Source organism: Vigna radiata, chromosome 8, assembly GCF_000741045.1.
Source record: "Vigna radiata var. radiata cultivar VC1973A chromosome 8, Vradiata_ver6, whole genome shotgun sequence".
Lineage (NCBI taxonomy): Eukaryota > Viridiplantae > Streptophyta > Magnoliopsida > Fabales > Fabaceae > Vigna > Vigna radiata.
The window spans coordinates 1,243,011-1,270,665 of NC_028358.1; the positions used below are offsets into that span (position 1 = coordinate 1,243,011).

Genomic DNA, 27,655 nt, shown 5'->3' on the forward strand with positions numbered 1-27,655 from the left:
TTAATTATTTATCAATTTAATTTAAAAACACGACAAGACATTGAATACTTGTATTAAATAAAATGACAAGATGCAATAATACAACAATTTTGTATTAAATAGAAAATTTATAAACAGGGAGCCAGTGGGCCGAAACAGAACGGGCCCTTCTGGTCCACAGATAAACAATCAGGGACCAACAGTCATTATTCATTGCGAAAATCTTACATCCTTCTTTCTTTCTACAAAATCCCTCGTTTCCTTCTTTATTCCCATTTCCCACCCTTTCATCATTCATCATCGCCTCCACCACGCACCCACCCAGATTCTCCTTCCTCTCCGCGTTCCTCTTCCGTCTCCAAATTTCGATTCTTTCGATCAGATCTGTAACCCCCATCTCGCCAAAACCCTCTGCCACCCATCCATGACGCTTGGCTCGGGAGGATCCAGTGTCGTGGGTCAGTCCCTCACTGCTCTTTCTCTACCTTATCTATGCCTTTTTTTTTTTTTCCAAAATTTTCTTCTTGGTCATCGGATTTTTTCCCCCTACCTCGTCTTACCGTTGACCTAGGACGTTCCTTGTTCGCTTTTTTATATTCTTAATTCTTACTTATTTGTTTGTTTTCGGGGTTTTCTGTTTGTGTTTTGTCGGAGGAATTTTGGATCGTTGGCTGCGCTTTCCTGCTGGGAATTTTTGGTCGAATGTTTTGCTTTCCTAGTTCTCTAAAGGATAGATTTCGGTGTTTTTTTATTTTTGTGATCATGTTAAATAAAATGTTTTATTTTTCTTTTATTTCATGTCGTCAATCGTGGGCATAAGGTTTTTTTGCATTAGTATGCATGTTCTGGAAATGTGTATGTTTTGTTGGTAATGTTGTTCGCTGGCTCTTGCTAGAAGTATTTCTTCTTTGGCGTAACCGTGGAAAAATAATTCAGAATGTGTGGTTGAACCTTGTAGGAAGGTTTTAAAAGCGACTGTGATTTGAGCTGTAATGTCGAGGCATTACGTCAGCAATTGCAGCTGCATTTGTCCATAATTTCAATGCTGTGTAATGCATGCCTTTTTAATTTAAGTAGTGGGATTGACAGTGATGACCTAAGTTGATTGTCTACGTTTTCTGTTAATAGCATGCATATAGCTGTGAAACTGAACTTGTATTTGTGCCTAAAGCATTCTTACACGGCATTTGGCATCTGATCTCTTCCATTGGAAAATGCATGGATGGTGATGTTGGCTGGTAGTGGGATAAGAATTTTGTTTTTGTTGTTGATGTGTTGTATCATTATGGATGATGTCGGGTAATTAGTCAAATGCTGTTAGGAGTTCAACATTAGGTCTTTATGGTTTTCCACCTGATGGAGCAGTATTTTGGATTGGGGTTCTCCCCTTTTGCTCAAGTCCTTACAATTGGTATTTTCATTGAGAGTTGGGCTAGGGAAATAACTACTTCTATGTTGGATTACGGTGTCAAACCAAACACTGGTTGATGAGTGAATAACACTCGGAGTAAAGGGTTACCACTGGGAGTGAAAGTACCTTTGTATGTAAGGCCTTAAACGTAGACTGACATTGAGTAGGATGCATTACTCGATGTGGTATTTGAGCCTTCGGCCTCTCCCAACTAATGAACTAGTCTTTTGGGTGTAAACTTTCCTGTTGTGCGTAAGTCCTAACAAATGCCTTGTGAAGATATACTGTTCTATTTTTTGTCCCAGTCAAATATTTCAATGAAAAGTGCTATTACGTGGTAGTCCCATGGCATATCTTTTGCCAACCACCATAGGCAATTTGTGAAGGGAGGCATGTAATGAATGCTGTTGCCATTAGCGGCAATTGTGACACTATGGTCGCAATGGCTTTTTTATATGGCAGAATTTTGTCCTTCTGAAACTTTCTACCATCTGCCATTGTCAACACTGTTAATGAATGAATTATGGTTCAAGTGTGGTACCGTTTTCTTGGTTTAAGGATTTTATCAATTTGTGTAGATATTGTTGTGAAAAGAATTGATCCTACAATGACTAGTTACATTGTGCTGCTCAAATAGAAAATGTTTATGTTTTCTTAAATATTTGTACATTTATTTGCAGTTCCAAGGAACTTCAGATTGCTGGAGGAGCTTGAACGAGGAGAAAAAGGTATTGGAGATGGCACAGTTAGCTATGGAATGGATGATGGTGATGACATTTACATGCGCTCTTGGACTGGCACCATTATTGGCCCCCATAATGTAAATATTTCTGTCACTTCTGTAGTTTAATCTTCATGCTTGTGTAATCATAGTATGTATGGCAGCATGGTTTCTGTCCAAATTTAAGATTTTGGTTAGATTCTTGTCAGTATATGTATATGAACATTGTGTATTATTCTATGCCTGTATGGACCTTGGGTATGTAAGTTTGCGATAAGTTTATATTTTCTATATAATATATATTCTTTTCATTGTGTTCTTCTCATTTGCCTTTTCTCTGTCAGACTGTACATGAAGGAAGAATCTATCAACTGAAGCTGTTTTGTGATAAAGACTACCCAGAAAAGCCCCCAAGTGTTCGGTTTCATTCACGGATCAACATGACTTGTGTTAATCATGAAAATGGAGTGGTATCATTTATAATCTTTCATATGTAATCACTGTATAAATATTTTGTGCAGTGCTTGCTGGGATAAATATTTCATTCTTCCTTTATTTGAAAGCATGGATCTCATATTTGTTGACCTGATAATCTTTCTTAATAGACTGGTACATGAAACAGGTTGAACCAAAGAAGTTTGGTCTTCTTGCAAATTGGCAAAGAGAGTACACAATGGAGGACATACTGACCCAGCTGAAGAAGGAAATGGCAGCTCCTCATAACCGGAAGCTTGTCCAGCCCCCAGAAGGTACCTACTTTTAGCATTGAAGAGCAGCATTGAAGACGGTATAGATGTCAGCTTGTATTGCATATTCTGTATGCAATATATAGTGTGTAATGAATGCTTTGTGGATCCTTCCTTCTGAATTCAAGAACATATAATAGGGGAATGCCCCAAAAGATATTTCCATATCCATGGCTTCAGAGTTGTTTTGTTGTCTTTCTCAACTGTTCTGAAGGGGGACTGTTTGATTAAAATATTATGTGTGTCAAATATTTCTAAAGCAACTCTTTAAGTAGTATTTTCCCTTTAATCACAAAGGTGCTTTCAAATTTACTCTTGCTTCTTCTTATAGCTTCACTTTTCACTGCCTCTGTAAGTAAGGTTGAGCCAAATGGAAAATTGGCAATGACAATGTGGATCTGCTTTCTGTCTGTCCTTTATATAATTTTCATCAAAATCAGTCTGATATGAAACAAAAGTAACCAAGTTACTAGGCACTGATAGTCATTGAATATTTGGAACACTTGATAAACTATACTGTTATTTAATTTTAACTTCATATATGAATAAATACTTGTCTTTTTAAATCTCAGAGTAAATTTATACTTGTATGTTAAAATTTAACTTATTTTCAAATAAAAGAAAAATTGTAGAACTTGGATATTATTGTTACTGAGAAATCAAAGCCTGTATGGGATGTAATGGTCTTTGAGATTTACTTTGGCTAGCATAAGCTGGCACAGTGATTTCAATATGTTAAGTTCATTTTCTCTAATATGAATATTAGAAAAAAAAGGATATAATAAGTTTAATTTGCTCATAATGATTTGCGTAATATTATCTACTTGGAAAGATATTTATTAAAATATCTTATTTCATTCATACTTATTTAGTTTTAACGAATTACTTAGTTACGTGGCATATAGATTTGTTTTAGTTTGAAAAAAGTTGTCAATTTTTTAATTCAAGGTTTTTTTATTATAAACAAATAAATGCAGAGTAAAATTAAGATATTGCTGCCAAGCTTGTTTTTCTTTTGTTAATTTTAAAATGTGTATAATTTGAAAAAGTTAAATTATAATTTTAAGATTCGTTTCTAATTATTTTTCTTTGTGAAATGAAGCATAGCGATCTTTTTTTTGTTTTGTTTTACTTCTATTTGTGATGTTTAATGTGTATTTTTTTATTATTTAAAAGAAGTATAAAATAAAATTAGTGTGGAAGGATATAGACTAAAAGAAAATAAACATAAAAATAAATGTTTTTCTAAGGTGATCGAATTTTTTTTAAGGAAAAGAATCCTAAGACCAAATATTATGATAAAATAAAGTATTTATAATTCCAACGGATCCTATTACAAAATACGATAATAGTATATCTACGATTCAAGTATAATAAATTCCTAAAATAGATAAATAATTATCCACAATTTAAAGAATTAAATATATTTATAGTTTAAATTGAATAATTTGCTGTCTTAAATTTTAAAATAGTTTGGTCATGTTTTAAAAATAAATAAATATAGTTCTCTTGAATTAATTGTTTTAAATGTTTACCGAAAGGATTATATTTATTTATGTTTAAAGTTTTGAGATTAATATATGTTAAAATTTGAAAAATTGAAAAAAATTTAATTTTAGATTATTTAAAGATTAAAAACATATTTAATTCAATAAATATTTAAATTTGAATTATATTTTAAAATATATAAAGTAAGAATTTATAATTAAAAACTTATCAATAGAAATAATATTAATTTACATTAGTTCCAATATCATTATATATTAATTACAAAATTTCATATTTTTTAAAACTTGAATGTATATAAGCTAAATGACGGAGTAAGAAAGTCACTAAGTTTAAGAAAATGAAAAAATTGAAATTTTTTAAATAATCAATAGGAAAAAAATAAAAAAAATGAATTGAAAAAACCTAAATTTATTATATATATATATATATATATATATATAATAACAACTTTAACATTTTTTGTAATATATAATAATTCTACTACTACTAAAAATAATGAAAACACTTAGTTAAATAATAACATTCCTATCTTAAATATTTTTATTCTAGTACAAATTAGTCATAATAACACGTGTGAAGTGATAATTGAACGATGAAGCAAAAATATATTCATGTCTCATTTAAATTTAAATAAAATTTTTAATTATTGTATTTCCAAAACACACTAGTTTAAAAGAACATAAATATCATATAAATATCATAAGTACTAATATACCCGAATTAGGATTATTACACCAACATAAAAAATATAAAAATCTTTATTTATTTTTGAAAATGTACACATCTTGATTAAATATAATTACATTATAACTTTGATCGTTCAAAGAAAGAAAACCTGTATATTAAGAATTAGTTTAAGATTCACTTATTAACATTACAAGTAAAAACATGCACTTAATTATAAAAATTGATATTATTTACGATGAAAGTTATATAATATTTTTAACTTATCAAAATTATTAACTTCTGCATTGTTTATTTGTATTTTAACAATCTAAATTTTAATTATTTAAAAAATTAACTATTTGTCATAAATAATTATACAATAAATAGTAAACAATATTGTTAGAAAATTTTTTACTTAATTATTTTACAGATATCCATCGGGGAGTGAAATAGAACATGAAACCGTAAGCTCCCAAGCAGTGGGAGGAGGCTATAAGGCTCAGTCCGGTACTCTGANCGCGTGCCTGTTGAAGAATGAGCCGGCGACTCATAGGCAGTGGCCTGGTTAAGGGAAACCANCGGAGCCGTAGCGAAAGCGAGTCTTCATAGGGCAATTGTCACTGCTTATGGACCCGAACCTGGGTGATCTATCCATGANCAGGATGAAGCTTGGGTGAAACTAAGTGGAGGTCCGAACCGACTGATGTTGAAGAATTAGCGGATGAGTTGTGATTAAGGGTGAAATGCCACTCGAACCCAGAGCTAACTGGTTCTCCCTGAAATGCGTTGAGGCGCAGCAATTGACTAGACATCTAGGGGTAAAGCACTGTTTCGGTGCGGGCCGCGAGAGCGGTACCAAATGGAGGCAAACTCTGAATACTAGACATGACCTCAAAATAACAAGGGGCAAGGTCGACTAGTGAGACGATGGGGGATAAGCTTCATCGTCGAGAGGGAACAACCTGGATCACCAACTAAGGCCCCTAAATGACCGCTCAGTGACAAAGGAGGTAGGGGTGCAGAGACAACTAGGAGGTTTGCCTAGAAGCAACCACCCTTGAAAGAGTGCGTAATAGCTCACTGATCGAGCGCTCTTGCACCGAAGATGAACGGGACTAAGCGATCTGCCGAAGCTGTGGAAAATAGTAAACAATATTGTTAGACAATTTTTTACTTAATTATTTTACAGATATACTAATTATTTTTATTAATAAAAATAATGTCTATATATTCTCAATTAGAATAACTATAGAATGGAATATAATATATATTCTATAAGTGTTCTTTATTGAAAAAAAAAGTTAGGTCGAAGAGCTTTTGCTTAGTTAAGTTATAAAAGGGGAGTTTACTATTAAGGTAGGGGTGCATATAGGAATTTCATTTTCCCTTTTTATTAAGCCCAACGTGTTTTCTTCTTGTTTTTCTTACCACTTCCCACCCTAAAACCCTTCCTTCTAAACCCTGTTTCTTCTCTTCGTCTCTGCAAAGAAACGTTTTTCGACATGGCACCGCATTCTAAGAGAACGAAGGACACGAAGGTGTCAGGAGACAAACCGAAAATAGATAACGCCTCAAAGAAAAAATTCAAACGGAAGGAGAGGAAGCAAAACGACCCCGTTGCCGCCACTAAGTCGGAAACACTACCTTTGCAGCTAGAAGACGAGGTTCCAGATTTCCCTCGAGGTTGCACCCAACTCTCCGTATTCCAAATTTTTCTACTGAGTTTTATATTTTCTTCTTTGAATTTTGTTTGGATTGAATGTGTTTCATGTAGGTGGAGAGGTTTTTTTTAATCCAAGGAGTGATTATGATAAGTTTGGTGGCGAGAATCACACGAGAAAGACGAAGAAGAATAAGGGAAGAAAGGCTTTGAGTAAGAGTAATGAGGCTGTAGATGATTGGGGCTCGCTTTCTGGTGGGGGTATCACCGGAAAGTTGCCAAAGCGCGTGCATAAAGTTACTCTCAAGGTACCATGCAGTGTTTCGTAGGATGGAAGAGGCAAATTGTTTATCCAACGAATATAACTTTTAGAAACGAGTTTGTTTTGCAAGTTGTGCTCTGCTTGTTGTTTTTGCATATTGTTTATTTTTGTAATTGCATGTAAAGAATAGCTATGGTGGCCTGCCATGTATGGGCTTAATATGTACAATTACATTAAATTTGCTGAACTTTTAGCTTTTTTAGTTGGTAGTTGAAAGTTTAATTTGAATGTTTTGGTTCATTCAATTAACTGTTATTTTTATTTTCAAGATTTTCCAATCGGGATTACCAAACTAGTGGTATAACACGCATCTAGTCTCTGATTATTACATTTTATTATTTGCTTATCGAGATCATACCGGTTAGATTCCTTTTTATTTTTTGTGCGTGCTGTGCTTTAAAATTTTGTTCTCGCATGTATGGCAGAATATAACTCCTGGAATGAAGCTTTGGGGAGTTGTTGCTGAAGTAAATGAGAAGGATCTTGTAGTTAGCTTACCAGGCGGTTTACGTGGTTTGGTACACGCATCAGATGCAGTGGATCCTATTTTTGATGACGAGATTGAGGTGTGCAATAAGCTTTTTGTCAAATTCTGTTTGTTCTTGCTCTTCTTCTCACACATCTTCACTCGTCATCATAAGTTTTCTAATTATATTTTAATTTTGTTGTTCTTTCTTGCTTGCATCAGGTTGGGGAAATTTTCCTTTCTGGTGTTTTTTATGTTGGGCAACTGGTTTCTTGTGTTGTACTGAGATTGGATGATGAAAACAAAGAAAAAGGAAGAAGGAAAATTTGGCTTTCTTTGCGTCTTTCATTGGTGCACAAGAACTACAACTTGGATGTTGTTCAGGAAGGCATGGTATGTCACTATTTTATCATGAAATTATGTGTAGCTTTTTTTATACGATTCATCTAGACTAGAATTTAGTTTCCTCCTTTGATTTTTAAGATATTGTCAATTATGACATACATGGGTCCTATTTACCAAATCTTCATTTGGAATGGTAATTTCAACAACATTTTATGCAGTCCTATGCCGACCGTAACCTGAGATTATTGTGATATATTGGAGTCACTATGTTTTCTAGTATACTATAATTAAATTAGGCTTGTTTATTTCTTTATCTGCTGCTCTGGATGGTAGCACATGGACTTTTATGTGGTTTAATTCACCTTGCATTTGTCTACTTATTGTAGATGATTTATATTTTGTAGATTGGATATTTGTAGCTTATTGTGTTACATTCCTTACGGTATTACTTGTTGCTTCTGACAAAGCAACTTTCCATAAAAAATATATAGGAATTGAACTCAATGGAATTTCTTATAAATTAGATTGCTAACTTGATCAATGTTTCTATTTGAAAACAGTTATTTTAAATAATTTATACCGAGGATTTGCTACATTTAATAAATAATAAATTAGAAGTATACTATGTTAGACCATTTTCTGTTAATTTAAATCTGATTCTTGCATTATAACAAGGTAAAAGAAAATTAGTTCTTATTTTTTACCTTTTATTACTTTATTTTGGTCCACCGTGATGTACCGTGATGTGATGATTGCAATGCCTTTCATATTATATAGCCTGTTGTGGTTTGAGAGTAATAGGGATTAGGAATATGATAGATGGAACTTTTGAATTTTTTTGCACAATATGTAAATCAGGTCCTTGCTGCATATGTGAAAAGCATTGAAGATCATGGTTACATTCTTCATTTTGGTGTGTCTTCTTTCATGGGATTCCTACCAAAAGACAGCTCTACTGGTAAAATAAAATCAACTGCTGTGGGTTTTATTTATATTCTTGTTTAGCATGATTGAATCGAGTTCAATTTGTGCTTTTCTTTCCTCATGCAGAAGGCTGGGGCGGTGAAGTAAAAATTGGAAAACTTCTGCAGGGTTTGGTTAGGAGCATTGATAAAGTTCGTAAAGTTGTTTACCTGAGTTCTGATCCTGATACATTGTCCAAAAGTGTGGTATGCTTTCTGTGTTCATTCTATTGTCATTTTGGTACCTATTTTTAATGGGTCTCACTTTCCTATCTGAATGCTTACTTTCTTTATGCATTTTATTCAGACAAAAGATCTCAGAGGTTTATCAATTGATCTTCTAGTTCCAGGAATGATGATAAATGCCCGTGTGAAGTCAATCCTTGAGAATGGTGTTATGTTATCGTTTCTCACATACTTCACTGGAACTGTAAGTGTATCCTATGATTGATGTATTTGCAATCCTTCAATGATACTGTTAATTGATCCTCTTTACACCCCCATTGCCCTCACAATATTAATATTAAGAATCTTTTCATGCAGGTTGATCTGTTTCATTTGCAAAATATTTATCCTGGAACAAACTGGATGGAGAAATACATTCAATCTCAGAAGGTACTTTTTAATTTTTATTTTTACATGCAACATATACGAGTTGCCTCCCTCCATTTTTTTTTTATCTTGCAGCATTCATGTAGTTTCCTATCACAGAGGAATACTTTTGTTGCAAGCTCCTTTTCTATATTTACTTAGTTATTTAGTGCAAGGTTTTTCATGCATGTATACCCATGTGTTATTTGATCTAATTTTCAAATGGAAAAAAAACCATTCTGATGCCTTGTTTGGCTTTATGCTAATAGGTAGCATTGGCATATTATAGTACAAGCAATCCATTAGAAACTGCTTACAGATGAAAACTCTTTAGCCTTGCCTTCTACTCTTCTTCAACTGTTCTTAACTGTATTCGACTTTAAAGTTCAAGTGTATTTTTTGTAACTTTAAATAGTACAAGTGGATATATGTGCATTTCACAAGTTGTGTTAAGGCTTTTATTTTTTCTTATCAAAATAATTTATTGTTTTGTTTCTACTCAACTCGTTTGTTCTTTGATATAATTGGATTTCGGATTACACTTATAACTTCATAACGCATTGTCATGTTCATTTATTTTCTCCTAGCTTCATACTCATTTTCCTTGATGGATGTTTGCATTGGGTTCGATATATGGTTGACGTGTTTTTCAGTTGTCTTTTGTTCTGCCAATCATATTACTACTTTTCAAAGTTACTTTTCTATTTCTGAGTGCATTGAATGTAATTTAGGTTGTTTCTCGAATATTATTCATTGATCCATCAAGTAGATCTGTTGGTTTGACGCTGAATCCACATCTTGTTCAGAACAGAGCTCCTCCTTCTGTAAGTTTGTTTAGCTTATATATTGTTGATGGGATACTTCATTCCATGGAATGAATTCTTTAACTTTTTTTTCTTTTCTTTCCTACTACTTTTTGCTCTTCATTGGTGTTAAATGATATATTTCTTCTTTTGTTGCTTCCACAATTAATATACTGATTGGAACATGTTTTGGATTAACTTGAATACACATATGGAAAAAAATTGAGAGCGTTCTAAAATTTTAATATTATTTGTAGGATTCTTAGGCAATAAATGGAAATGCATTTGAAATAATCCTAAAATCATCTCTATAATAAGAGGGAAGATGACTTCAACAGGTCTCTACTATAATAATGTTATGTCCTATTAATAAATGAATTGGTTGCATCATTGTATATGCATGTGTTGCATAGCCGTGAATTCTCTCTACACTTTCTGTTATGTCTGGCGAAGCCAGAAGGAATGCTGGGAAATTTACATGGAAAAACTATCCATTTTAAAAATGGTTGAATCTTACTGATGTAGTGATTTTAATAATCTTATAAATTGGGGAATTCCGCTAGATTATAAGTGGTTTTCATAATAGAAGTAGGGTTGTCGCAGATATAAATTACTTTGCCAGTGTTGTTTCTGGGGTTGAAGTCGATGTGAAGCTTTATTTATTTATTTATTTATTTTTGTGTAAGGTGCTTCACTATTTTAGATTTATGTTATTAGATAAAAAAATTATTTCTGCATAGTAATATCTCTCCTTTCTCTCTCTTTCCTGGTGTTTGATGTTGGTAATCATTGTTCCGTTTTGTAGACTAATGAACTACTGTATTGTGCAGCATGTTAAAATTGGAGATATATATGACAACTCAAAGGTTGTAAGGGTGGATAAAGGATCTGGACTATTGCTTGAAGTTCCATCAATTCCGGAGCCAACTCCTGTTTTTGTCAATGTAAGTACTGTCTGCATAAGTTTTAATGATGTAGATTTTTACAGAATGAAATATGAGTGTTAGACTACATTAGAATAACAATAAACCTTACCTGACCAAGGAAAAATGTAAAAAGATTTCTGAAATTATTGTTGACAGATATCAGATATTGCGGAAGGGGAGATCCAAAAGCTCGAGAAGAAGTTCAAGGAAGGAAATCATGTTCGAGTTCGAATTCTTGGGTTAAGATATTTGGAAGGAATTGCAACAGGAGTTTTGAAGGTTGTCATCGTACAACATTTAATTTCCAAAAGATGTTAAGCATTTGAAATTGAATGGTACCTTTTATGTTGGTATTCCACTTTAATCATCTTAATGTTTTTGTATCATGCAGGCTAGTGCTTTGGAAGAGGAAGTATTTACTCATTCTGATGTCAAGCCAGGCATGGTGGTGAAGGCTAAGATACTTTCAGTTGATAGCTTTGGTGCTATAGTGCAAATTCCAGGTGGTGTGAAGGCTCTTTGTCCGCTTCGACATATGTCTGAATTGGAAATTTCAAAGCCTGGAAAAAAATTTAAGGTTGTATTCTTGCTGTGCATGCTTTTACTTAATTTTTTAGTATTGTCATCTTTTGTTTCTGTTGACAATATAATGTAGATTTGTTTTGTTTCATCTGTGTGGTGGGACAGATTTGACATTATGTGGCTGAAGTTTTTGCTTGAATTATGTTACAGGTGGGAGCTGAATTAGTTTTCCGTGTGCTCGGTTGCAAGTCGAAGAGAGTGACGGTTACACACAAGAAAACCCTTGTATGTTTGTACATGTGAACTCTTCTCCTGTTTATTCAATCTAAATGGCAGTATAATAATTCTTTTATAGTGATGATGCATGTCCATAAACTTTAGCTTCTGTTTTTCCTATTATAACAGTCTTTAGATCATAAAGTTTGTGGAGCAGTATTTGTTTGTTTATAACAGCCTTTATGTCTCCAAACACTCTACTCCACCCACTTCTTCAAAACCAAAGGGGGTGGGGTAGGGGTTTAAAGAAGTGTCACAAAAAGCTTCCTTTTTCTGTTCACATCTATCAATATGCTTGTTTGTTGATGCACTCTTCTCAATGGAGAAGTGATTTTTGAGCATTTATTAATATCTCCTCGCTCCAACCAAAATGACCGGTTCTCCATTCAGTTCTGAATAAAATATATGATATTTTTACAGGTGAAATCGAAACATGGGATTATTAGCTCATATGCTGATGCAACTGATGGTTTGATAACCCATGGATGGATAACAAAAATTGAAGTTCATGGATGCTTTGTACGGTTTTACAATGGGGTGCATGGATATGCTCCTAGGCAAGTCTCAAATTTGTCTGTATACTTGTATCATAATCACAGTCAGTTATACTTTGATTGTTGCTTAAATCTCGTGACCTTTGTTTTTGAAATTCCGTGTTCATTATTTCACCTTCTAGTCTTTGACTAATTTCTTCATTCTTAAAAGTAGTAATAATAATAATAATAATAATACCGATCTGGATGTAGTTTCCTAAACTTACATTAACTTTGTGAGACTCACTCATCTTGAGCAGTATATCCAATGCCATCTAGCTTCCATTCTTTTCACTTCATTGAACTTTGAATTTTGAATAATAAACTCCCTACCCGTTCTTTAATTTTATTCATTGTTTGATGTCTCCTATTTCAAGCAGTATTGGCGAATTCTCAATTTTGTTTGTTTAGTTGACTTTTACTTCTATTTACATGTATAATTTTCTAAAACGTAAGAAGTTTTATTGTTAATTATAAATAATGGTCGTAAGTTTAGAACTTGTGCACACAGTACGCAATAATATTACCTCGAAGGGTATTCCTTTGACTCTGTTGGAGCTTCCCGAAATATGTACTTGCCAAGTCATTGTTTTTTTTGTTTCTGTCAGTTGCCTTTAACGACTTTGATCATATGAACTGATCATGACTTTCATATTCTCTTGTGAATGGAAGGGTTATCTGCGACTTTGGTCCTGTCTTATTTGTCCCAATTTTAAATTTGAACTAGTTTCTAATTTCAGGCCTGTATTTTTGGTTGTGTATTGCTTTCCTATGATTTTGTTTTGGCTTCTTGGAAACTAGTGACTATATTTTTCATAAATTCCTATCGTCATGTGGGTATTGGTATTTATCTCTCAAAAAGACCTAATTATGTAATATATTCATTGTTCTGATTTGATGTAAGAGCAGATTTGAACTTGGATTAGAGCCAGGTGCTGATCCAGGTACTGTGTACAATGTTGGACAAGTTGTCAAATGCCGGGTAGTAAGTTCCATTCCTGCTTCACAGAGGATCAACCTTAGTTTCATAATAAAACCCACAAGGTTTGCATTTTTCCACTTTATGCTTGTTTATTTCCTGCTTATGGAAATGTCTACTAAATTTTTGAATGTGTAATTGATCATCAGACTGCTTTTTTTGGGGGATCATATACTTCCAAATATAAAAAATAGTAGTTTGACTTCTTTTATGTTTTATGAGAAGCATCTGCTGATTTACTTTAGTGAACTTTTTAAAAGGTATAGGCAGGCACATTCTGGGACGACATATGCTAATCCAATGTGAATAATGACAGGGTGTCGGAAGATGATGTGGTTACCTTGGGCAGACTTGTTTCAGGAGTTGTTGACAGAATTACATCCACTAATATAGTTGTTTATGTCAATGCAAGTGGTTTCTCAAGGGGTACAATATCCACAGAGCACTTGGCAGATCATCATGGTAAAAATTCCCTTGTTAGGTAAAGGCTTTTGCATTTTCTGCTTACTCTTAATATAATTGCTAATTGTAGCTTTTTTGTTTTTTGTTTTCTGCAGGGCAAGCTATTCTGATGAACAAACTATTGAAACCCGGATATAATTTTGATCAACTGCTGGTTCTAGGTACACTTAAGATATTGAGGGCATTCTATGTAGTATCCCATGTCATGACAAAATTGATACCTGTACAGAACTATTAAGCAGGAATTGTTGATTCTGCCTTTTAGTTTACTACTATAATTAAAACTATGTTGTTTTTGTTTATAATTGTACTTTGCCTAAAGTATCAGAGAAATAGGAGGTCAATTTTACATCTTGACATCAAAATGATTCATCATTTTATTGCCTTTGGGTCGTGTGCAACAGAAACTCAACATGATTTTTAATGTTTTTCCTTAGATATGAATCAGATGTACTCTTATTGTTCTGTATTTTGCCTTTCCGTGTCATTTATCAAGTTGAAAACTTTCATTATGAACCTACAATTAGTAATTTAATGTTTCATTTTAATCAATGTAGATGTTAAGGGAAACAATTTGATTCTGTCTGCGAAAACCTCTCTTATTAAACATGCTCAGCAGATTCCTTCAGATATCAATCAGATTCAGCCTAACTCTGTTGTGAATGTAAGTGATGATGTCTATTGAATAATGATTATCTTTTGTTGTATAGCTTTAATAAAGCTGTTTTTGTTATGCTTAGTATGTTATAGGAAGTAGTAGCCTTTATATTTACACACACATCAGTGGAGTGTAGGAACACTGTTTCCAAATCTGTAACGTTCAACTTGGTAGCAGAGTGGTGAATTTATGTGGATTAAACATCTTCAAAATGAAGTTATATTGTGATAAACAGACAACCGTTTCTAACCTAGTGTTTTATGAAAGAAGTAAACATATATCGAGAATGATTGTCACTTTATTTGAAAGAAGTTGTTATTGGTACACATTAGTACTGAATTTATCTATTCCAGTAATCAACTTGCAAATACTTTGACTGAATCATTAGAGGACCTCAAGTTCAGTTTATATATTCCATGCTTAGTACATACAATTTATTTGCTCCAACTTGAGGAGACGTCTTTGGTAATGATTATATCATATAGCTTTTAGAAAGCTGTTTTATTATGCCTTGTCTGTGACAGGAAGTAGCCCTTGTTTATGATCAGTTGTATTCTCAACCTCGTTAAACATATATGAATTGCTTCTAGCACTTTTTTCATAGTCACGTTTTTTAATGTTACATTTTTTAGTATCTTTCATGTCATTGACTTAAATTGTGTATGTTGCAGGGCTATATATGTAACTTAATTGAGTCTGGCTGCTTTGTTCGTTTCCTTGGTCATTTAACTGGCTTTGCTCCAAGAAATAAGGTATCTCAGGCCTATCCTTTCTTTCACTTTTACATACTTCACTATACCTTTGGCACATGATAATTGGGACCTCATTCTATTGGTTTTGTATAGGCTGCAGATGACCAGAAAGCCAATATTTTGGAAGCCTATTACATTGGGCAATCAGTTCGCAGCAACATATCCAATGTTAGTATATTGAAAGTTGTAAATTTGATTTTTAAGAAAGCTTAGTGCTGTCTAAAACAGTGTAATTTTTTTTAAACATCAGGTTAGTAGTGAAACTGGTAGAGTAACGCTATCTCTAAAGCAGACAGCATGTTCTTCAACTGATGCATCATTTATTCAGGACTATTTTCTCATGGATGAAAAGGTATGAACAATTGTCATTAAACCCTAAACCCATAAATTCCTTAATTGGGTGCACTTAAACCTTATAAATTCCTTCCCACCCCAACATTTTTGTAAGTTGGGTTGGGTCATGGGATCCAGTTGGTTTCTTATAGTGCATCCAATTAGAATTGGGTTCAGAACCAAGTTCATGGGTTTATAGATGCGTTTCTACTATACAAAAAACAGTTTTATTCTGTTTTATGACTACTGTTCTTAAACGTTACATATCATCCATGTTATTTCAATTAAATTGTGTTTGCCTTCTTACTTAGAGACTTCATTACAAAGTTGTTAAACAAATTTATGGCGTTTATTTTATGATTGCTGTTTAGATTATGCAATATGTTGACAATTACTATTTATGAGTGTTAGGTACTGTTGCTAGATTGTAATTATTTACTTTTACTATTATTTTTAATTACTCTATCCAACCAACCCTGTAATGGTTGGGTTGGGTTGCTAAATATAAAAGGTAATATCCAACCCAATTATGTTTAATTGGGTTGGCTTGAAAATTGAACTACCTTACGACAATATATGTATGTCCCTACATGTTAGATTTAATTATACATGTTAGATTGTTTATCTTATGCTGTTTTCAGTGCTCGGTAAACATGTTAGGCCTTGTTGACTTACTTTTGGTCTGGATTGTTCTTTTGAAATTTAGTACATGTTTTTTTTCTTTTTTCTTTAGTTCAGTAGATTTCTGTTGTACCTCCGTATGTTTTTATATATTTAGGTGGTTATTTTATTTTGATTAGAAAATAATATAGAGGCGTTCACTATGTTATGCAACTATATCAAGGATGAAGTTTTAGAGCACTTTTACAATTTTACTTTCTTCCCGTGGCATTTTTTTAGGTGGTATAAGTAGCTAGTTCTTATAATAAACCATAACTGCAAATTTTGATTTGCACCTCCTATTTTGATTAAATTTTGGAAAATACAAAATAGTAAAAATTTAACAGAAATGAGTTGACATTATTATTGATTCATGGATAGGTAAGTGGTCTGTATCACTTTGACAAATTGTTATCACCCTTGAATTTTAGCAAATTGTTGATGAATTCATGAAAAAGGTTCAGGCTATGAATTGTTTTTGGACTTGTCATAGCAAACAGTTTAATGCTATATATTTCTTACCATATTCATTTCTTTTCACGTCCTCTCTCTTTTCAATTGCTTCTAATCTTGTGCGGTTCTTTGAATTAGATTGCCAAGTTGCAGAATTTGGGCTCTGGTGCATCTGATTTGAAGTGGCTTGAAGGATTTAACATTGGTGTGGTTGCAAAAGGGAGAGTTAAGGATGTTACGGATGTTGGACTTGTTCTAAGCTTTGAAAAGTATAGTGACGTTTTTGGTTTTATTACCAATTATCAGTGTATGTTTTCGCCTTTCAACTTATTATTTAGTTTCTAACTAATATGTTTTGGTGATTCTTACTCAATTGCAAGTTCCACTTTTCATTGTATGATTACTTAGTGGCTGGAACTATTTTGGAGAGTGGCTCCGAAGTGGAAGCATTGGTTGTTGATGTTGCTAAGGCAGAACGACTTGTTGATTTAACTCTAAAACCAGAGTTCTTAAATAGTTATAAAGAAAGTTCCATAAGTCGTACTGACAAGAAGGTAAGCATCCCCTCACCCATTTCCTGTCTTCATGCACATATTCACATTTTTGTTCCACAACGCAGAGAAAGAGCTGAGTGAATTTTTTGTTACAAGTTATACACTTTCATGCTACGGAACCATTTTTATATACTTCCTATTTGAAAAATGAAAATATCTAGTTACACTATTTCTTCTCTCCAATATGCATTCCCTTTTTAAATGAAAGGAGAAATAGTTTTGTCTTGAGAAGGTTCCATAATCAGCATTCAATTTTGTCTTGAGAAGGGCAACGATTTTCATGATACGTCTTGCCAATATTATTTCTTTACTTTTACGAAATCAATGAAATAACTCGATTCCAGAAACGTAGAAGGGAGGCATCCAAGGAGTTGGTATTGCATCAGACTGTGAAGGCAGTTGTGGAAATTGTGAAAGAAAATTACATGGCAAGTATTGGTGTTATTATTCTTCACCATTGGCTATTTTCTGATAAAACTTGTTCATGCATATTAATGTATTTTACTGAATTAATTCTCTGCAAAGCAGGTTGTATCAATTCCAGAAAATGGTTATGTGATAGGATATGCATCTATATCGGACTATAACACACAAAGGTTTCCTCATAAACAATACCAAAATGGGCAGAGGTGAGCAAATAATTTACTGATTAAAAATATCAATTCAGCTTTTCACTTTTTATGGTAAAGTCGGTACCAATGTCCTTAGAGCCATACACTGGGTTATGAATATTATGAGCCAGGCCAGTGCCACCTCTGTGATTCCTAGACTTAAATTGCTCTTTCAGTATGTTGTAGAGTTTTAGCCGCGTATTCTTTTTCTTTGAGATACAAGGAAAGGCTCTTTTAAGCTCTGTTTGTTTGTCTTAGAATTTGGGTTTTTAGACCTATTTTAGCTCTACAAAGCTGAGCTGTCTTGTAAAGTCAGAAATGTCTAAGCTTTATAACCTTTGTTTTAGCCATATTCCTAGTCAATGTGCTACTAAACCGCCATCCTCAAGGTTGTAATCAAAGGCAAACTCCAATGAGGTTACAAGTAAGCCTTGTTAGGATGACTGCTATGAAGGTGACTTATCTAACAACTTGTCTTGCATATAAGTTTTCATCTTGTATTCTTTGCAAGGATTGATTTAGACCTTTTTTTTCTGCATAAAATCTGGACATGGGTAAATCTTGTCCTTACTCTTGTATTCTTGGATTCCTGTGTTGAGCAATTACTGCTAATACTTAATTTCTACTCCTTAATCATGTCTGATTCTATTTGTATTTGATGCAGTCCAAATATTTATGTGTAATAGATGACTCATGAGCTCGTGTCATAAATATACTTGTACACTTTTTTACTTATTGTAAAATAAGTTCAATTTAAACGTGAGAATTATTTTCCTAGTTTACCCATAACACATGGCATTACATGTTTTACTTGGCCAGTGTTATTGCAACTGTTATGGCACTTCCGAGCCCTGAAACATTGGGAAGGTTGCTTTTACTTCTAAATGAGGTCAATGAGACCACCAGTTCTAAAAGATCTAAGAAGTCTAGCTATAAAGTGGGAACTCTGGTTGAGGCAGAGGTATGTGGGTTTATCAGTTTGTTTTTAAAATTTAGGTATTTATTTGAAGGTTTTCTCTGCATTCTACAAGGAAGCTTATGCATGGACTGTCATAGGCTTCAATATTATGTTTTGTTTTGCTGATTTTTGAATGTGATTAACATTAGCTATTATTTCTTTTGTTACAAGTAAAAGTGTACCATGCTGGAGCTTGCTAACATTTTCCAACTCTTGTAGACTGAATATTTTCTACTATTTCTCCTTTACTCTTTTATTATATCTGAATACTACTGCTACTTTTTGTTTTTCTGACAATCATGAATTTTCTTTTTTATGACATTGTTTTCTAGATTATTGATATAAAAATGCTTGAACTGAAAGTGAAGTTTGGATTTGGTCTACACGGCAGGATTCACATAACAGAGGTAACCATTTTTGCGTTTCTGGTGTAGATTTAAATTCAGCATTTTTAGTTGTATATATTGATACAGCTTCTAGCACTATCTGGGGCTTTCAGTTCATCAGATGTAAGCGCCCGTAGTTTTGCTTTTTTTTTTTGTAGCTGTAAATTGTGACCATGTTTAGATAGCAGTAACCTTAATATTGCAATGGTGAGGCTTGCCCTATTGGTGATGTGCTATTTCAGCTTTACTATTTTTCTCAACTGTTCAGTGCCTACCTGTGGCAGGTACATAATGGTAATGATTTGAAAAATCCATTCTCTAGCTACAAAATCGGTCAGACAGTGACTGCAAGGATTGTTGCAAAACCTAATGAAACAGATGGCAACAGGAAGGGCTCACAGTGGGAGCTTTCTGTCAGACCTGAAATGGTTACAGGTTAGTGTACCACTCGCTAACAAAGATGTGAACGATAGAAATCCTGGGCAATTTGTGAAACAAGTGCAGGAGAACCAGTTACCTTTAAAACCTATAGTTTGTTTCATAAACTGTAGTCATGTTTGGACTGACCTCAGTGGAGCATGGGACTAGATCCCACCGTTACATTATTATTGAGAAATAATTTTATTTTTGCTTATTATCCTTATTTTATAACCTTATATGCTCTTGCCATTATATACTGATATTGTTATTGGTCACATTTTTATTGGAAGCAAGGACATATATATTTTCATCTCCACCCATAATTGAACTATTTTGGTTTCCATTTATACTTTTAATTCTATGTTGTCGGTATCTACTTGTTAAATTTATTTTAACTGTTTGGCCTTTCATTATTAAAACTATTGTAATCTTTCTGCTATTTATTCTCAACTTCAATCCAGGTTCCAGTGACATAGATGATGTATCTGGAAATCTTGAGTTTATAATTGGTCAAAGTGTGGCTGGTTATGTGAGCAAAGTTGAAAGTGAATGGGTCTGGTTAACAATATCGCGAAATGTGGGGGCTAAGATATATATTCTTGATAGTGCTACTGAACCCAGTGAGCTAGAGGATTTCCAGAATAGATACCTTGTTGGGCAACATGTTTCTGGTCACGTTCTAAGTTTCAACACAGAGAAGAAGCTACTGCGGTTGGTTTTACACCCTTTCTCAACTCTTCTTTGTAGAACAAATGAAGTGCCACAAATTAATATTATGGACAAGGATTTAACAGCATATGTTCATGAAGGAGATATATTGGCCGGAAGAGTTAGCAAAATACTTCCAGGTGTTGGTGGATTGCTTGTCCAAATTAGTCCTCGTACATATGGAAAAGTACATTTTACCGAAATTGCAGACACGTGGGTGGATGATCCACTGTCTGGATATCATGAAGGGCAGTTTGTCAAATGTGTAGTTCTTGAAATTACTCACACTGTAAAGGGTACCACTCATTTTGACTTGTCATTGCGATCTTCCAGTGTGAAGCTTTCCCAGGATTCTGCAGATCTTGAGAGCGTTGTGTAAGTAATATTACTGATACTTTGTGATGAATTTTTATTAGTCTTAGACCAGACCGATTATTTCTATCGATCTAATAAATGCAGTTGCCATTAACTTGAAGCTCACTGCTTAATTAAGTGGGGCTGAGTTATTTTACGCAGCCTTACCCTTGCTTATGCGAAGAGGCTTTTTCCCTATTTAAGTACTCAGGCAACCTATCACCACGACACATTTTTACTATTATGTCAGGGCTTGAATCCATTACTCAGATGTAGTATTCAAAAATGGATTTTTTTTTTTGTGACTTATTTGAGTTGAAACATCTAATTAGTGCATTTTCTAAGGATTATATTGATTGCCCTTTTTTTGGTGCGTATTCCATTAATTAATAAATTACTAAATCTTTCTAGATATAGACACATCAATTTTTAGTGCAATTTTTATTGCCAATTTTTTTTTTTTTTTTTCTGCAATAGATTTGGTTTGTTTGGGTTTATGTGCATTTGTTTACTCCTGTTCAAAGCACAGGTTGGTGCCCAAGTAATTTCAAAACGTTATATAATTATTATAGTAATAATAATATAGTTGAATCTGTTAGACCTGATATTTCATCCCGTCATATTATCAATTGCTGATTTTTCAGGGATGCCAATGGCAAATGTATAGAGAAGATCGAGGATCTAAACCTTGATATGATAGTAAAGGTATATAGTGCTTTTTCTTTTGTCTCTTTTCTTATCATAATTCTTATGTATGTAGGTTTCATGTTAGCTTATTTAAGGTTGAGTTTTTGCTTACCATCTCATTTGCCGGAGATTAGTTGCCAATAAGTCAGCATTCATCATTTACGAGGCAGGTTATGGTTTTGGAATCATTTGAAGTGATATCAATTTGTGCATTGTTTTTGCTTAAGTAGGTACCTTTTAGAGATAAATGCCGCAACCTTGCTATTCTTTTAACTTTTTCCTCAAGCATTATGCTCTTAAATTTTAGTTTTCTTTGTATTTTATTAGTATGTGCACCTTTTTTTTTTTCCTACCATTCCTCTCCTATATAACTCTCTTTAGAAAAATAAAGGTAAATACATTTCTCTACTTCATTTGTAAAGGTAAATTTTTTTCTTTGTTTGCAGTATTGTATAGATGGGAATGAGTAAAGATTGTTTGTTTTAGGGATGTCCGAGGAGAAACAATTTTGAAATTAGTGAACCCCACCGTATTATATCTCACATATTTCCATTCATCTCTCTTAATTTCTTTGAATTTTTTAAATTTGTAGACTCACTATATTATATGACACATCAATTTTATTTTATTTTTGTATTTTTCTTCAGCAGGACTTCTGAGAACATTTCTTTTGTTTTCTACGATTCCTCTTTTGTAATTCTCTTCAGAATAATGAATGAAACATTGTTATTTACTCCCTTCATTTGTAATGGAAAAATCTTATGCTTTGTTTGGTTTATGAAATGCAAATTAGTTGAGATTGTTTGTTTTAGGGTTTATGGTTTTGCTCTCAAACTAGGCATGGATAAATTGGTGGAATATAATTTTTGCTATATATATTTTCCTCAATATATTGTTTTCTTTTTGATTTTTGTCTTGTTTTGGTTAGGGTTATATTAAGAATGTCACACCAAAGGGTTGCTTCATTATGCTCTCACGAAAGATTGATGCCAAAATTCTTCTATCCAATTTATCGCATGAATATGTTAAAGAACCCGAGAAAGAATTTCCAGTGGGAAAACTGGTATCTGGCAGGTAAGTACACAATCTATAGTCTGTTCACTGCTTAAAATGATAGATTTCTGAGGGAATGTACTGAGAACGAAAATTGCAGGGTTATATCTGTGGAGCCTCTTTCAAAACGTGTTGAAGTTACACTGAGGACATCCACAGTTACCAATACTTCCAAATCCGAGATTGTTGATTTTAGTAAATTTCATGTCGGAGATATTATATCTGGCAGGATTAAGCGGGTTGAGTCATTTGGTTTGTTCATAGCAATTGACAACACAAACATGGTATTTCTACAACCTCGGCTGCCATTTCTAGTCCATGCTTTTAGTATTTTATTTTATAAGTGTATGCATAGTTTAGTGTTATTCATATTAATCTAATGTTATTATTCTTTTATTAACTTCGATGTCTCAAATGTGTACAGCTTCATCAAGAAAATTGTATTCTTCGTTGTGATTGTATTTAAAATTATGATTATGCATAGTTCTGTGAGCTCACTTGATTATGATTCTTCAATTACCTAGGTTGGATTATGCCATGTATCAGAAATTTCTGATAACCAGATTGAGAATATCGAAGCAAACTATAAAGCTGGAGCGGGAGTAAATGCAAGAATATTAAAGGTAATTTAAATATATAAAGATTTAGATATGCTACTGGATTCTATGTTCTTTCCAGGAGTTTATAATGTAAACTGCAACTTCTACCTGTTAACTGATTGTTTGCAATTTTCTGTGTATATTTTACAATTGGAAATGCTTTGCACGAGACCTGTTGTATCTGTAATATGTTTGTTCTTTCCACTCATAAAATATATTGACGATTCAGAAAGTTGCACAATAATAAGGGTAGACCCAACAGACAACCTAATATCCACATGGGAAAAAATTGGAATCCAATGAAAATATGGACGGGTTGCTTGAATATGATTTATAATGAATGAAAATAGTTGTAATTTGGTGAGGCATAAACAGTTGATAAATAACTTATTCAAACACTAATTTATATCTTAATTATCTTTAAATTGAGTGAAGTATTGAATTCTTATTTGTCCTATGTCAACTTAGCTCTCTTGTTTGATCAGTGTGTATTAAAGTACTAAATTACTGATTACTTGCTTTTCCGTAATTATAATCAGGTGGATGAGGAAAGGCACAGAATTTCTTTGGGAATGAAAAATTCATATATGACGGATGGAACTTTACTTCAAATAGCATCCAAGGAAGGATCGGATGAACTTATTGAAGCAGATGGAATGAAGTCTATAACTTCTATGCATAGTTCGCTTGAAACCTCAAATATAGGTTCTGACGATGAAATGAATCAATTCCCAATTCTTTCACGATCTCAAGATAGGGGAGACATTCCACCACTTGACGTTTCTCTGGATGACTTTGATCAAATTGATGTAAATAATGCTAATAGTCACAGTAAAGAGCATGGAAATGAAGAAGTCATTATACACGAAAAAAATAAAAGGCGTGAAAAGAGGAAAGCAAAGGAAGAAAGGTTGATACAATGCTTAGTTAGTTGGCATTTGCTTTTTATAGAATGCTATCTCATTTGTTTTTTCTTATTTGGTTTTTAATTTCTAACATGGGGGAAGTATATTGTACAGGGAGAAGCAAATAAGGGCAGCCGAGGAGAGATTACTGGAGGAGGATGTACCTAGAACAGCCGATGAGTTTGAAAAGCTGATTAGAAGCTCTCCCAATAGCAGTTTTATCTGGATAAATTACATGGATTTCATGATTTCTATGGCTGATGTGGAGAAAGCCCGCTCAATTGCTGAAAGGTATGTCTGAAGAACTATGATTTTTTGTTTAGATTTTTAAATGATTATGAAATTCAAACTTAAAACATTGTCGAGGTTCATTTGGATTTTTCTTCCTGGGCTTCTTTTGGGTGTCGTGAACATAGTCCTATGATCAATGGCAAAAGTGGGTTTTAACAGTTCTCTTTTTGTTTATTCTTGCTTACTTTTAGGTCAATTTTTGGCTATTAGACATCGAACCTTCTTCTATGGAAGGAAGAGTGTTTTTATATACACAAGTGATCTTATAAGCTAGCCTATTTTCACACATAATCACTAAAGCATCACACCGTTTTCACTGTGTTCTGGTTTTAATATTCATATGGAATTGGTGATTTTGTTTACTATTTCATATGCAAAACTTTGAATGTAGTAAACAAGTGAAAAGAACATGTTTTTGTAATTGTTTTGTAAATAAATTATGAAAACTCAATTTTTCAAACCGAACAGTTATATCAGCAACTGTTTTAACAATTACGTAAACATTTAACTTTGAGGATGCTGCATAGAAAAAAAAGACTAACTTATAAATTTTGTTTACTTAGTGAAGTGTAAACATTCAGCACTTAAATAAATAGCTTCTTTAAAATATGAGATGGGTTAAATGACGGTTTCCATATGATGTCATTTGAAATAAAGCGACTTGAGACTAGATGCATCGATTGCGTACTAGTATTTTTATGCATCATAAAAGAGGGGAAATATCGTGATTCATGTAGTGTGTTGTTTCCCGTGATGGTTTTGTTTAAAGTTTTTGTTTGCATACAGTGTATATCTCCCCTTCATACTGGCAGAATACATCCATGTGAATATCATACTACCATAATAATCTAATTTCACATTGTTTTTTACTCGCATAATCCATAATTTTGAAGAGCTCTGATGACCATAAATGTCCGAGAAGAGAACGAGAAGCTTAACATTTGGAAGGCCTACTTTAATTTGGAAAATAAGTATGGCAACCCTAGAGAGGTGAGGAGAACGTGCAATTTCAGTTTTTGCTTGTTCGCCGATGTTATGTGGAATTCTTAATGAGTGTTTCTGTATAGGAGGCCGTTATGAAAATATTCCACAGAGCTCTACAATACAACGATCCCAAAAAGGTCTATCTAGCACTCTTGGGAATGTACGAGAGGACCGAACAGCATAATTTAGCCGATGAACTTCTCAATAAAATGGCAAAGAAGTTCAAGCATTCTTGCAAAGTATTGTAACTTTTTAAGTATAAAATACTACTCTTTTGGTCTAGATAAAAAAGTGTATGTGGAACTTATTCTGCGTTGGATTATAGGTTTGGTTGAGGCGTGTACAAAGTCTTTTGAAGCAAAACCAGGATGGGATCCAACCTCTCATCGATCGAGCTTCGTTATGCCTTCCCAAACATAAGCATATTAAATTTTTCTCTCAGACAGCGATTCTTGAATTCAAAGTTGGCGTTCCAGATCGAGGGCGATCTTTGTTTGAAAAAATTCTTCGGGAATACCCAAAGAGAACAGACCTATGGAGTGTTTATCTCGATCAAGTATATTAATCTCTATCTCATTTTCTATTTGTATAAATATTTTATTGATCCTAACATTCCTGTGTATATTATTTTGACAGGAAATTCAACATAAAGACGAAGATATAATTCGTGCGCTGTTTGAAAGGGCTGTTAGTCTGAGTCTCCCACCTAAAAAGATGAAGGTGTGCGAACATATTTATATTACTAATTTTGCTGATGTTTTTTCCTCTCAGACTCATGTGGAACATTGTTGTTTTGATTGACAGTTCTTGTTCAAGAAGTATCTTGATTATGAGAAATCCCAAGGTGATGATGAACGTATTGAATCTGTGAAGAGGAAAGCAATGGAATATGTTGAGAGCACTATGTCTTGATGTAAAGTCATGATCCTAAGACAGTTTGATTTTGTTGAGGCGTAATACCTAAACGTAGGTACAAGTTTTCCTGAATCATCATCAGGCAGCATTATTTCCTAAAGTGAGTGGTTCTAACAGTGTATTCCTAAAAGAGTAAATACATAGGTCCTTTCTCTGTATTCTCTTTTAATTTAGAGCTGAGGTTAGGACAGTGTTTGCTGTAACAAATTTTGCGAATGTAACCATTAATTTATCATTAAAATGATAAACTCTAGTATTATTTTCTTGATCAATAATTCTTTATGTTTAAAACACACAAAGTTACTGACGTTACAATCTTTTATACAATGTCAAGTGCGCAAAGGCGAAGATAGCTCCCTTAAATTACTAGTATTTATTCATGCTCTTAGTTCTTGCACCTTTATAGTAGTTTTTTATACATGTTTGTAGTGTTTGATTTACTTCGTGAACCTAGAACCTAGTATTTAAGTACGAGGAAAATGTATATTTACGAGGTTATAGTTGTTGCTCAAGCATTTTGGTCATGGCATAAATCATTGTTCCTTGTCTCTTTTCCATCCCCATCTCTTTCTGCTCAGAATATCAATAGAATATAATCTGCCCATACAATTTGAGAGTAAATAGTAACGAGTTTAAGTAGCACGCCTCTGATATGGTGTGCAACAAAATCAAAATTTTAATTTAAAATCATCTGCGCATGATGAACTAGGTTAATTTCCTTTCATGGTTTGAATTTTTAAGCATCACACTTCAGTAACCAAGTCATAGCCGTAATCACAGAAAGCGACTGTTTGATTTTTGATCCATTTTTACTAATAAATAAAGAATTAAGTTTAATTCTGTTGAAATTTTAGTATTAAAGAAATTTATATTTTGATTAAAATTACATTTTAATTAAATATTTAAATACAATTATATTATTTAGAATACATAATGAATAGATACTAATATTATGTATCTAAAAAAGTTTAATTGATCATAACTGATACTTTTTAAATATATTCGTTGTCGAAACTAAAATTTATTTTAAAATTATTCTTATTTACTTGTATTTCTGTGAGAAGATTAAGAAGAAGCAAAAAATACATGTGTAATGTATGTATAAGTTAAAACAAGCTTTTAGAGAAACTAATAGTAAAAACTTTGTAATCTTTTTCATAGAACTTGGGACATCAAAATATATCATATTCTTTTACTTTTTCTTTTTTCACAATATTTACTATTAAAATTGTTGAAAGTTCATATTCACTGAAAATAAAGTTAATTTATAATATATAACTCGATGTAAATTTTATTTTATAATTTAATTTTATAAGATTGAGTTAAGGTTGAGTTTGATTTAAAATTCACTTTTTAACATGATATCATTTTTTTTTTCTCACAATATTTATTATTAAAATTGTTAGAAGTCAACGCCAACTAGAAATAAGGTTAAATATATATATATATATATATATATATATATATATATATATATATATATATATATATATAT

General features: G+C 32.9%; 2 protein-coding genes across 2 annotated transcripts; both read left to right on the forward strand.

The window, feature by feature from the left end:
* The first annotated feature begins 209 nt into the window (after positions 1–209).
* On the forward strand, positions 210–3,248 carry LOC106772748 (ubiquitin-conjugating enzyme E2 variant 1D). The gene is made up of 4 exons (XM_014659326.2): positions 210–437; positions 2,071–2,210; positions 2,456–2,581; positions 2,734–3,248. Exons 1-4 carry the CDS (start codon positions 404–406, stop codon positions 2,872–2,874), a joined length of 441 nt encoding a protein of 146 aa, XP_014514812.1. The 5' UTR covers positions 210–403; the 3' UTR covers positions 2,875–3,248.
* A 3,209-nt stretch (positions 3,249–6,457) lies between these two features.
* LOC106772300 (rRNA biogenesis protein RRP5) lies at positions 6,458–26,523 on the forward strand. Its single transcript, XM_014658623.2, has 40 exons — positions 6,458–6,715; positions 6,807–7,000; positions 7,440–7,580; positions 7,703–7,873; positions 8,684–8,783; positions 8,876–8,994; positions 9,095–9,217; positions 9,331–9,402; positions 10,110–10,202; positions 11,012–11,125; positions 11,264–11,386; positions 11,499–11,684; positions 11,840–11,914; positions 12,326–12,462; positions 13,348–13,482; positions 13,734–13,879; positions 13,975–14,040; positions 14,437–14,543; positions 15,209–15,289; positions 15,383–15,457; positions 15,540–15,641; positions 16,874–17,042; positions 17,144–17,289; positions 17,634–17,717; positions 17,818–17,918; positions 18,720–18,861; positions 19,191–19,265; positions 19,529–19,679; positions 20,126–20,747; positions 21,371–21,431; positions 22,342–22,487; positions 22,567–22,750; positions 22,991–23,089; positions 23,605–23,975; positions 24,085–24,261; positions 25,155–25,251; positions 25,329–25,484; positions 25,571–25,801; positions 25,882–25,965; positions 26,050–26,523. The coding sequence occupies exons 1-40, from the start codon at positions 6,535–6,537 to the stop codon at positions 26,155–26,157; spliced, it is 5,745 nt and encodes a 1,914-aa protein (XP_014514109.1). The 5' UTR covers positions 6,458–6,534; the 3' UTR covers positions 26,158–26,523.
* Positions 26,524–27,655: the final 1,132 nt, after the last annotated feature.